Source organism: Daphnia pulicaria, chromosome 1 (genome assembly GCF_021234035.1).
Source record: "Daphnia pulicaria isolate SC F1-1A chromosome 1, SC_F0-13Bv2, whole genome shotgun sequence".
Classification (NCBI taxonomy): Eukaryota; Metazoa; Arthropoda; class Branchiopoda; order Diplostraca; family Daphniidae; genus Daphnia; species Daphnia pulicaria.
The window spans coordinates 6827756-6840461 of record NC_060913.1 but is presented as its reverse complement, the minus strand read 5'-3'; the positions used below and the strand labels follow the sequence as shown (position 1 = coordinate 6840461).

The following is a 12706-nucleotide window of genomic DNA, read 5'->3' as shown; positions in this document are numbered from 1 at the left end:
TGTCGTTCAACCGGCCGGCGCCACCGTCCATCCCTCACAGTCGTTTCATTCACCTACGCCTCTCCGGCATGTGCCTGTTTCGACTAACAAAGCGCCCCAAGAAGAGAAGACACCGAACCGATCAGAAGCAACACCAACCATCGCAGACGGCCAAGCTCTGTCTATTGAACGCCCGATCAATCGTCAACAAAATTGGGGCTCTAAACGAACTCGTCTCAGACGCCCAACCCGACATCCTAGCCATCACAGAAACCTGGCTCACACTGACAAACATTGATCACGAACTTGCAGCATGCTGTCCATCCGAATTCTCGGCTGTTCACCAACCTTGAGCGTCCAGAAGGTGAGGGGAGTAGCAGTTATCTTCAAATCGACCATCAGCGCCCGTCGACATTCCCACCCACCGTTCAATTCGTTCGAACTGATTGCTCACTCTCTTTCCTCCCCATTGCGATCCGCCTTCTCGTCGTCTACAGACCACCAGCGTCATCGCATTCTGTGTTTCGCGATGAATTCTCATCCCTCCTCGAACAAATTGCCCTTAACAAGCTTCTCATTGTCGGTGATTTCAACCTGAGCATATCCGAGACAAGCCTGACGATGCGGCATAACGATTACTCGACAGCACCGAAGCCTTCGGTCTCTCGCAGCTCGTCACATCAGCGCCCCACGAAGGCGGCTCAATTCTCGACCTTGTTTTCACTAGGTCGTCTGACGACCTCGTGCGTGGCACAAGTGTTCTTGGCTTTTTCAGCGACCACCGACCAGTGCTTGTCTCATTGTCCTGCCGATCACCACGCTTTCCATCTATGCCGATCTCTTTCCGGCGGCTCCGCGACATCGACCCAGAAGCTTTCGTCCACGACATCGAACGTTTGATCATCATCACCGATCCGTCCAACGCTCTTGACGGCCTCGTCGCCCAATACAACGATCCCTACTAACACGGCCCATCCACTTAATGTAAGATGTAGGTAAATATGGGATGAATAGATCCAGGTCGCAATTGGGGGGGGGGGGGGCGGTAGTATAGCGTAGGTATAAATTTATTCGGATCTAGGATGGGATCAAATAAAGAATATTCATCGTAGATCCACCAGCGTATATTCATTAATATACTGATTGTACGTCAAAGTAATATACCCGGGGGTATGATGTTGTGATACCATTTGGTACATACACAGAATGTGCATCACAGGATAACCATATTAGGTACACAGTGGACGAAAAAGCTGAAAAATATCTCAATTTCCGTTACTGCCAAACCTTTGTCCCTAGTTTGTAAGAACAAGTGGTCAAGTGGTCAGAGAAATGAGTTACGGAATTGAAGGTCAGTAGTTCAAATCTGGGGTGAGACTTTTATCTTTTATTTTCTAACAGAAATCCTATGCAAAGATGGATGTTATTTAAGGATACTGTGTATACACAAACCGGTATATTCAAGGGACATACAAATGGTACGTGCGGGGAAGGGGAAATAAGGATCAACATGAAGCATTCCATGGATATGCTGTTTGTATCTCCCTTATCCTTGGGAGTACGCTGCAGTCATATCCATGGTACATCGCTGTGTTAGTAGGGATGGTCTTCGTTCTCTCATCGACAAACATGCACCAGTCGTCACGAAAAACGTCGTTCTCCGCCCATCCGCCCCATGGATCACGGAAGCAACACGGCAGACAAAACGAGCGAAGCGTCACGCAGAGAGGACCTGGCTGAAATGCAGACTCATTGTCCATCTTGAACTTTGCCGCGACAAGCGACGGCAGCACAACTACCTGCTTGCCTCCGAGCGCACGTCCTACGTGTCAACAAAAGTGGCCCACTGTCGGGGCGACAGCAAGAATCTTTTTTCGCTTGTCAACTCTCTGATGGGCACTCAGACCAACCGGGCCGTACCGAATAGAGATTCCGACGCCGTCGCCGCTGCCGAGCTAGCCAATTTCTTCGAAACCAAGGTGTCTCAAATCGTTTCAGCCTCGACACCGCAGCAGACGACGCCGGTCTTTCACCCAGCCCCACACACCTTCTCCAGTCGATGATCCATCTACCTAGCCGATTTTCGCCAGCTCACCACCGATGATGTCCGCGAACTAATTTCCTCTTCACCAAATAAGTTCTGTTGCCTCGATCCAATTCCAACCGTACTACTGAAGCGTTTTATCGATTTTCTCATCTCCCCGATAACAGCCATTTTAAATTTATCTCTCTCCTCTGGAACTTTCCCCAGTGCACTGAAACACGCTTCCATCTCTCCCCTACTTAAAAAGCCTAATCTTGATCCCGACGACCCCAACAGCTACAGACCAGTTTACCTCCCTTTTCTGTCAAAACTTATCGAGAGAGCGATCTTTATTCAACTTAGCGACCATCTCTCCCGTCACGACATACTGCCAGACCGACAATCCGCCTACCGGCAGAACTATTCCACAGAAACAGCTCTTCTAAGCCTGCGAGACGATTTTCAACGGGCCGCCTGTTGAAAATATTCCTTCTTAACAAATAATAAATAGACTACTGTTTATCCCTATTCTAGTATCTACCACCCCTTCCCTAATCTAAGCAGTCTCAGCTCAGACCTTTCTCTTGTCTCCGCTCTCTCTCTCTCTTTGACAGTCACCTATACTGGTTACGACTAAAAAGCTCTCCAAGAAAGTATAAGTACTCTCAGGTTTCTTATCTAACATATTGATCAACCCACAGGTATATGTGTACATGTTTTGCTCTTGTCGTTAGTTATATATATATATGATTGTATTCATTGTGTGCAACTGTATACAGTCGCGGCTGCAAGTTTGTATACCTTGTGCTCAAATACCCGCCTTTTTACTCTGTATTGGCGGGTAGTGTGAGCCTATCACAAGAGAAAGGAGTTGTTATTTTTGCGCATTTTTCCTTGTTAACCCAAACTCCTCTACCCCCCTCTTTTCTTAACTCTACCTTTAAACATCACTAACTATTTTACCGCGAAACGGGAGACGGTTAAGCAACCCTTTTACGGAACGCAAAATGAAATTTACGAACGCTTGATTAGCAAGAGTTCTAGAATTAAACGGTGGCGTGACAGAATAGTGGCAATTAATAGAATTTGTCTATCAGCCTTATTCTCTATTCATTTAGCGTCAGGTAAAAGGGTTGCTTAAGCGTCTGCCGCATCGCGGTAAAATAGTTAGTGATGTTAAAGGGTAGAGTTAAGTAAAGAGGGGGTAGAGGGGTTTGGGTTAACAAAGAAAAATGCGAATAAATAACACCCTCTTTTCTTTACGATAGGCTAAGACTATCCGCCAATACAGAGTAAAAAGGCGGGTATTTGAGCACAAGGTATACAAACTTGCAGCCGCGACTGTATATATGCTATGTGTATTTGTGACAAAAGAACTGCCACTATGGTAGAGCCATATGAATATAGAGAGTCCCTTGCTGAGAAAAAACGGTGTACCTTGTTTATTTTTCAACAGGTTATGGGCCCAGTCCGCAGAACCTGCAGATAAACAAGATGGCAAATGCAAACCAGCAAGAAGGAGAGAACATTTCAAAGGACGTGAGTCACATCCCAAAGTTTAATGGAAAGAATTACCCATCTTGGAAGTATGGAGTATGGCTGCTGTCTCGTCAGCATGGCCTCACAGAGATTGTAGAGAACAACGCCACCAAACCGACTGAAGTAAGATATGAACTACAACACAGTCAATTACAAGCTAATTTATGTTCTGTATTCTCACCAAACAGTGAAAGACCAAGAGGGTGTGGTTACTAATGGAGCTGCCATTGGAGCATGGAATCGAAAGGACATTCTTGCAATTGGTTTTCTGTATGCCACTGTAAACGAGGAGATGAGAGATACACTCATCAACTGTGAAACTGCATCGGGCATGTGGAAACGGCTATCTGACCAGTACATGCAAAATGCTGCCGACAACAAACATCTTCTGAAACAACAATATTTCCAGCTGCAATTCAACTCTGGTCAGGAAGTAATGCAGCATATCACTGCTATAGAATCACTGCCAAAGCAGCTCAAGGACCTAGGGGAACCTGTTCCTGAGATCGACATCGTAAACAAGATTATTTGCACCTTGCAACCCAGTTTTCGAAACTTTCTGTCGGTATGGGCAGCCTGCGTGAAGACGAAAAAACGGTGAGCCTACTCACAACCAGACTTTTGAAAGAGGAAAGAACAAACAAAAGATTTAACAATGGAAGAAGTGATCCCGATGACGAAGCCTTCTTCTCATCACACCACCAACAAAACTCCTTCAGAGAGAGACCACAGAATTATAGAGGCAGCCAACGTGGTCACAGAGGACACAGAGGATGCAGAGGAGGTTGGAGAGGGCCCCCAGAGGCAAAAAGAAGAAAGTTAGAATGTCACTATTGTCATGAAGAAGGTCATTTCATTGCCACCTGTCGAACTAGAATCAAAAACGAGAAAAAATCGCAGTCTCTCAACAATGGATCGCATGCTCACGTGGCAGAACATGAGGAAGATCGAAATAACCAAGATTTCAGCCTTCAAATCTCTACTGAAAAACGTAACGTAAGTTTCTCTGCACGAAGCAATCTCGATTTCTTCGCTGATTCTGGTGCCACGTCCCACATGTCGGACCAACAGCAATTCTTCGACACACTCGAGATGATTGATACAGGGACCTGGACTGTCTCTGGAGTAGGTGGTGTCTCTCTTCCTGTCCGCGGACGAGGCAACATCAGAATCGAAACTACAGTAGACGGAATAACTCGATCTGGACTAATAAAAGACGCACTTTATGTACCAGACCTCGGAACCAATCTATTTTCAATCGGCACAGCAACTGAAAACGGTGCTGAAATTCACTTTAACAACCAGCAAGTCTATTTTTCTCGCCATGGAATCACTTTTATGGTTGGCCAGCGAGCCGGAAGAGGCCTGTATCACCTAAACATCACGGTTGTTCCAAAGGAAAGATCACTGACTGGTAAACATTTAGTAATCAATAAGTTTTTTTTTGGATCTGTATTACCATCATTTCTTCTTTCTTTGGATTATAGCGGAAAATAAGAAGGCAACTCTCAAACTTTGGCATGAACGGCTTTGCCACGTCAGCCTCAACACCATTCAAAAGATGTTTCAAGAAAAAGCAGTCAACGGCCTAAATCTTGAAGTCTGCAGTGACACATCAGCACCACTCTGTGCAGACTGCATGAAAGGGAAGATGACTCGACTACCATTCTCATCCGGTCGTAATCGAGCCAATGAAATAGGACAACTCATACATTCAGATGTATGCGGACCAATACAAGTGGCTTCACCAGGAGGATCGCGATACTATGTGATCTTCAAGGATGATTACAGTGGATGGACTGTAATCAATTTCATCAAACACAAATCCGAAGTGGAAGAGAAGTTTAAGAATTACGCAGCCAGGTTACGTGTCAAAAAAGGAAAATCAGTTAACACCCTAAGAACTGACCGAGGAGGTGAATATGTAGGAAAAAGTTTCAGCGATTGGCTGGACAAAGAAGGAATTCGTCACGAGATGAGCGCAGCCTATACTCCACAACAAAATGGTGTTTCAGAAAGATATAATAGGACCGAAATGGAGTCAACCCGCTGCCTACTATTTGCCAGAAAGGTACACGCAAAACGTTTTTTTATTTTAAGAAAACAAAGCCAAACTATCAGCCAACATGTTTTTTTTAAAGGTCCCATTAGAACTTTGGGCCGAAGCTGCCAATTATTCAAACTACATACGAAATCGAGTGTTTTCAAGTACTGAAACAGTAAGTTTTTTTTATATGTATAAATTGTTGGAAATAGACAAGGATAAGAGTAAGATATTTGCTCAACTAGGCTTCTGTATTGTAACAGGAATTGATTTGTGCCAGCATGTGGGCTTTTCAATTACATAGGTATGTAACACAATAATCTTCCACAATGTGGGCTTCATGTCATATGACATGGATTGAACATAAATATATAATTACCTGAGTCCAATGGACTCGGATGAAATACAAACAGAAGAAACAGATCAATTCAATTTACGCCAGGAACGTGAAAAGGTAAATCAGATTGGAAATCAAAACTCAGGACACAATGTAAATGGTTCTCGATACAGAGATAGCTGCTGAGAAGCAACTTAAACAAAAACCCGCCAGCTACTAGAGCTGGTCTTTGAGAGCTGCTTGTCAGCGTGGTGCCAGGTAGTGTTGGTGATACTGATGTTGATACATCGATATATCACCGAATCGGCATCGTCGGACTGAATATCAAGAATCATGATATATCGTGGTATCATGAAGTATCGAATTAACGCCATCTAGCGGTAAAAATAGAAAGTGTTTTTTTCGTGATTAACTATTTAACTCTTGATCGTTCGTTTTGTCTTTGTCTGTCTACCTGCCCTGATTATCTTCTGCCTATTGTTTGTGTCTGTGATAGGGGTTTGAATTAAAATGTCAGTTCCTCCTCGTCGCACAAGTGCCATATGGCAATATTTCCAGGAAGTGAGAGAGGATAAAAAGTCAAACTGGGTTTGTGTTCTTTGTAAAACTGTAGGTTCTTGCAAGAACACGTCAAATCAATGGAAACATTTAGAACTCCATCACAAAGAGATATGGGAAGAGCTAAAGGGAAAAAAGCAGCCGCCAAAGAAACGAAGGCGGGAAGATGACAATTCCAACAATTTATTGGATAATGATTCTGGGCGGATAGAAGATGATGCCGACGCTGTTCCTTCTACTAGCGATTCTGCCGCTGCCGATGCGGGTCCGTCTGCCACTACTAGTGCTTCTGCCGCACCAGGTTAGATTACAAATCGTCAGTTTGACATTTTTATTATCAAACGTGTTATATGAATATCCGTTGAAATGTTATTTTTCATATTGAAGAATCTGAGCGCTCGTCGTCGCAGTCGTCATTTAATTCCACATATTCTGAGCCTGGGTCGGCACCGTACCCTACAGGTGGGGCTCACATGCAAGCTATTATTCGTGCGCTTGCTCTTTTCATCGTCCGAGGAATGCAACCTCTCTCTCTAGTTGATGATGAACATTTCCGAGCGTTTTTTAAGGCAATCGATCCACGAATAACGCTTCCATGTCGCAGCACTCTCACCAAAACGATTTTGCCGGATCTTTACGCGGAAGCGAAAGCCAAGATGTTAGTGGAGTTGTCTCAAACGGACAATATTGCTTTGACAACAGATTGTTGGACTTCGTTGTCGATGGTCGGTTACATAACTGTAACTGCTCATTTCATCAACGACAAGGTCAAAATGATCTCGCGTGTCCTTACTACACGTATCGTGGAGGAGAGCCACACATCTGAAAATCTGGCAGAAATCTTAAAAGCAATATTTGCGGAATTTAAAATTCCATTGACCAAGATTGTTGCGGTGGTCACGGACAATGCGGCTAACATTGTTAAGACCATCAAGGACATTCTAAAGCTGAAACATGTCCCTTGTTTCGCTCACACCTTAAGTCTCGCCGTCAAAGCGGCCATTCACGATGACCCGCAGTTCTCTGCCCTTATCGAGAAATGCCGCAATATCGTGACTTATTTTCATTCAAGTTCTCACGCTACTACCAAACTAAACATGTGTTGTGGAGGTATGGCGAAGACTAAATTGAAGCAGGACGTTCCCACCCGATGAAACTCGACATTCGCAATGATAAAGAGTCTCTTGGGTAAAATATTTTTTGAATTAATATTTTAATTTGTTCGTGGTTTGGTTAAAATTTTGATTTGTTATTCTAGATTTGAAAACCCAAGTTGACGAGGCTTTGCTGCTATGCCGTAGGGCAGACTTAATGCTTACTGAATGGGAGTGGGAATGTTTGTCCGGTGCCCTTCTACTTCTTTATCCGTGTCAATTCCTCACGGCTGATTTGAGCTCTAGTACATATCCGTCCGTGTCCAAAGTTCTTCCTGCCGCCAAATTATTCAAGGACAAGTTAGAAGCCGTCATCTCTACAAATCATCACGATGCACTCATCGTGATGAGCAGTAATTTGAGGATCAACATCGGTGAACGTCTCATGGAATACCGGCTAAACGTAGTCCACTTGATTGCAACTTACCTGGATCCTCGGTAAGACCATATAAAGTAAAATCAATTGTTTGTTAGTCATTTGTCTTGTTTTTCCTTTAGCTATAAGACAGAGTACCTAGTTAAGGATCTGCCTCGAGTTGGTGCCAGTTGTGCAGAGGAACATATTGCTTACCAAATGAGAATATTGTCCTCATCAACCGCAAATGAGAATGCACCTGTCATGCCCATTCTAACAACTGAAGAAGACATCAGAAGCGCACACAACTCTTTCGTCGACGAAATTAATGCATCCAGGCAAGGTCAAGGACATAACAGCAGCGCAAATGCCATCATCGTCCTCGCAGATTACAAGAAAAGACCGCTTCAACACTGGGATGAAGATCCACTTAAATTCTGGCGTATGGCAAAGAAGGATAGTGTTCTTCTACCTCTTTTCCCTATTGCCACTAAATATTTGTGTGTACCTGCAACATCTGTCCCTTCTGAGGAGCTTTTTTCAGCTGCGGGGGATTTAATCCGAGAAGCACGTAGCAGACTATCACCAGATAACGTAGATATGCTGCTCTTCTTGTATAAGAACGCCTGAGAGTTAAGTTGCCCAATAAGACAGTTAATGATAGAAAGTATATAATAATTTAACAGTCTGCCACATTCAAAGAAGATGACGAAAATTTGAAAATCTTTCATTATGCTCGTTTTCATTCTCCCACTCGTGTCGTCTTCCTCTTTCACCTTTCCGACTGTTATTGATTACATTTATTCTTCTTTCATTTACTACCGATCTTCAACTTTCAAGAAATACCAGAAGGTTTTTCAATGAATAAACTAAAAGCACTCGTCAAACCGATTTCTACTGTATTCGAACTCGAGACTCCCATGTAGGAACCAAATTACATCCACAAAGCCATGAACATGGAGTAGAAACAATCAATGAATGTCACATATTTCCTTTTCTTTGAAATATTTGTCATCTTAATATTTTTATATTCTTTCAAAATATCTTGTAAAATGAAATCGATGTGAATGATTCTGCCTGCACAAGGGATCGAACTTAAATCTTCTGAGTGGAGTGCCGAGATTATACCCACTTACCCATGGCCGTGTACATGCTTTATTAGTTATTTTAATACGTTATTATGTGAAAGCCTAGTATTCTTGATATTTCATGATATTCTTTCAACAGATTTTCTAAATTGCCTGAGGGGATGTAAAATGAATAAACTAAAATTTGACTTCACTTGTCTCTGGATAGATTCGAACCCTGACACCCTGCGTCACAAGCCGAGACTATAGCCATATCCCCATGCCTGTTCGAACAGCTATTTAGTTATTTGAAAGCCATGATATTCAGCGGTTTTTCATGATAATGATTCGACGATATATCATGATACCATGATACTATGTATCGATTAATCGAATATCTTGAAAATCATGAATATCACCAACACTACATGAAGGCAAGAGGATCTGCAAAATTCCCTATCCTTTCCCCATGCAAGAGCCAATCAGAAGAAAAAACGAGGCTGCAACTTCGCCATCTGGCGTTCGATATTGCTTTCTCGTTAGAATGATTAGGTAGCCATTTAATCTTTCAAGTTTTTTACAAATTTTAGGCAATGATAGGCGAGTGGTTAGCGGTGTTCACCACCATGTAATAGGTGTGGCGTTCAATTCTCGATCGGGAGGAAGCTTTTTTTATTTACAGTTTATAAAAAAGGTTGTGTTTCACGGAGTAATTGATTAGAATAATTTTGCGGAAATTATGCAATGTAGTTCTACCCTATTTAGTCGTTTTCCTAAACAACTGCTATTGAACTTAGTACGAAAAAGTGGAAAATTATTTACTTTACAACGAGATTTGCATCTTGAAACACCAGATGGCGAAGTTTCAGCCTCGATTTTTTTTCTGATTGGCTCTTGCCCGGGCAAGGATAGGGAATTTGGCCACACCTCTCGTCTTCATGGCAGTAGATACAAGTCTACAGGCCTTAACTATAGAGTAGGCCATGTTACTATTTCATGATGTCTTCATGAGCTGACTAAATCCATGGACTACTTAAGCCAGAGGACGGGTCACTTCGACAAATCCTATGTCGGCTACCATTTTTTTTTGTTACTTTAAAGAATCGAGCTTCAAAAATGAGCTAGAATCTACTGAATTATCCCTATGCAGGGAATATTTAATTTTGGTGATATTTTAATTAGAAATTGACGTAGGTGTTCGTTAGTTGTCGCTGCCTAGCGGCATGGTCTATGAGGAGATGGTACCGTCACCTTAGTATACCTTAGTAACGCAACGCGTGGTGTCAGTAGCTGCTCTGATGTCGTTTTCTGGACCGTCCGCACTTTCCTTCTCCCCCTCTCCCCCTCTTCCACCCACCCGGGGGATCTCACTTTGAAACACTCCCTCAAAAAACTGTGACGAGGCCTTACTGCCAAATCCTACAAGGAGACGGTATCATCTCCTCATAGACCATACTAGCAGTGATTGTTGCTTGACCACTCTGTGATTCTCTGGTTTTGGTTTTGTATGATTAGGTGCGTCTGCTATCTGTGATTCTCTGGTGATTCTCTGGATTCTGTTTGTTTTCTTTCTAAAAACCATAGAAGAGTTTAGAATTCTTAGCGCTAGATGGAGACAACCAACGAACACCTCTCCCGTCCCCTCAAAATTTTACCGCAAATATATTTTAATTTAACATCTTCACAAGAAAGGTGCTTTGGAGACTTAGAATAGCTTTTTAAATCTCTATCGATTGACCCTTCTTTAAAAATTATGATTAAAAATCCACCCGACAAGCTATAACACGGCGGGATAGGACGAGAGTCCCGTCCGCTAGCTTAAGTAGTCCATGCTAAATCGTGAATTGTCGTCTGCTCTGCCTCGTAGGAGGAGGGGCTTCGGGTAGTTTATGCACGGTTCATCCTTAGCAGACAATACAGTGGCGGTCCAGTCATCAAGCCACCTGATGCAGTGGCCTCATGAGAGGGTGTCACTATTGTTGCGCGATAACGCCCACAAGTCTGCTCTATTCAGACGCAACCATCCCTCACACAAATAAGACACGAATGAAAAATAATCACAGGGGGGGGGGAATCATATGAACTTCATACCGTTTTAACACGACGGAGCCTATCACGGCACCCACATAACGCAATCTCAGCCAAAGGGGGGAGGACGTGCACAGCTTGACGGCTCGAACCAGAGAGAGTGATTCAGAGAGGGTTAAAGAACAAGAAGAGCGGGGGGGGGTCACAGTCGTAACATCTAGCAGCGGGGAAAGGGGCTTGTAGTAATTCCAGCGGGGTATCTGGGATATCCCCACCACATTCGGCCTTTCCTGGCCTGTGACTTTTTCAAGATTCACATACATAACAAACAACAATACCAACAATAATTTCACCCGTGCCAAAAAGGCACTGAACACACATAACACACAAAATAAAGGTTCTCGCCACATCTTAGGCTATTCAAAAAAAATCTGATAAACTAAACTTATAATTAAGCTACACCCAACCCATTTAACCAACACATTTTTACCATTCCCTTCGCATTCATTCAATTCTACTTCTGGGTGGGAGATTCAAAATAAAAGCTAAACAAAAATAGCTCACGGATGGGGGAAACTCTGGGTCGTTGGAGCAAAGCGCAAAAACAAAACAAAAACAAAACCATTGAATAGCTAATTCCGGGATCAGATGACACACATTAATATAAAAATCATAACTATTAATTCAAATCAAAATCTTCAAAGATAGTGGGGAGACGAGAAATTCGTCCGCTTCTTGTTCTCACTGGCGGGCGATTTCGGAATTCAGGGACGGGTAAATGCTGGGCCGGAATCTCTTCCATGACTGGAACAACGGCAACTTGAGTCACTTCGCCTTCACTTCTATTTTTATTGTCGTTTTCACTTCCGGTTGGTTCATCGATCTCACTCATATGCCACTCGTCACTTCTCGCTCAAAATGGCTTTAATTGCACAACATGAGCGATAAACCTTCGTACCACTTTCTTTTTTCTTCTAGACTCGATAAGCTCTTCCACTCGATAAGTGGTTTCTGCCACTTTCTTGACGATCTGGAATGGGCCGATATATTTTGGCAGGAACTTCTTTGTCAATCCTTTTTCTTTAACATCCGACGCACTAGCACCAGGTCACCTTGATGATACGGCTTTGATGCCTTTTTGCGAGCGTTGCACAGCAATTTCGTCCTGTCCTGGCGGCGGATAATGTTAAATCTAACCGCCTTTCTCAACTGTTCCACACGTTTGATGAATCTTCTCCTTGGCACCGGTCCATCTTCCGGCCATTCGAAAAAATTGTTATCCGTTCTACTAGGGGTCGTCCATAGACAAGCTGAAACGGCAAATGCTTCGTTGTTGACTGCTTAGCAGAGTTAATGGCGGACACGGCATCCGACAGCCGCTCGTCCCAATCTCGATGGGTAGGGGAAATAAATCCAGCAATGGCTCTGGTGGCTGTGCGGTTCAGCCTCTCCACTAATCCGTTCGTTTGGGGATGCTCTGCAGTGGCGATGACGTGGCCAATCTTCCATTTGTCCAGATCCGTGGCTAACTCACGGCTTGTGAATGCCGATCCAGGGTAAGAAATAATTCTGTTCGGCACTAAGTGTCGATTGATGATCTCCTTAAGCAGCTTTATCACGTG

The 12706-nt window shown here is 43.4% G+C and overlaps 1 protein-coding gene across 1 annotated transcript; it reads left to right on the top strand.

The window, feature by feature from the left end:
• Nucleotides 1-6464: 6464 nt before the first annotated feature.
• On the top strand, nucleotides 6465-8619 carry LOC124330871 (E3 SUMO-protein ligase ZBED1-like). Its single transcript, XM_046788757.1, has 5 exons — nucleotides 6465-6483; nucleotides 6536-6781; nucleotides 6868-7590; nucleotides 7739-8072; nucleotides 8133-8619. The coding sequence occupies exons 1-5, from the start codon at nucleotides 6465-6467 to the stop codon at nucleotides 8617-8619; spliced, it is 1809 nt and encodes a 602-aa protein (XP_046644713.1).
• Nucleotides 8620-12706: the final 4087 nt, after the last annotated feature.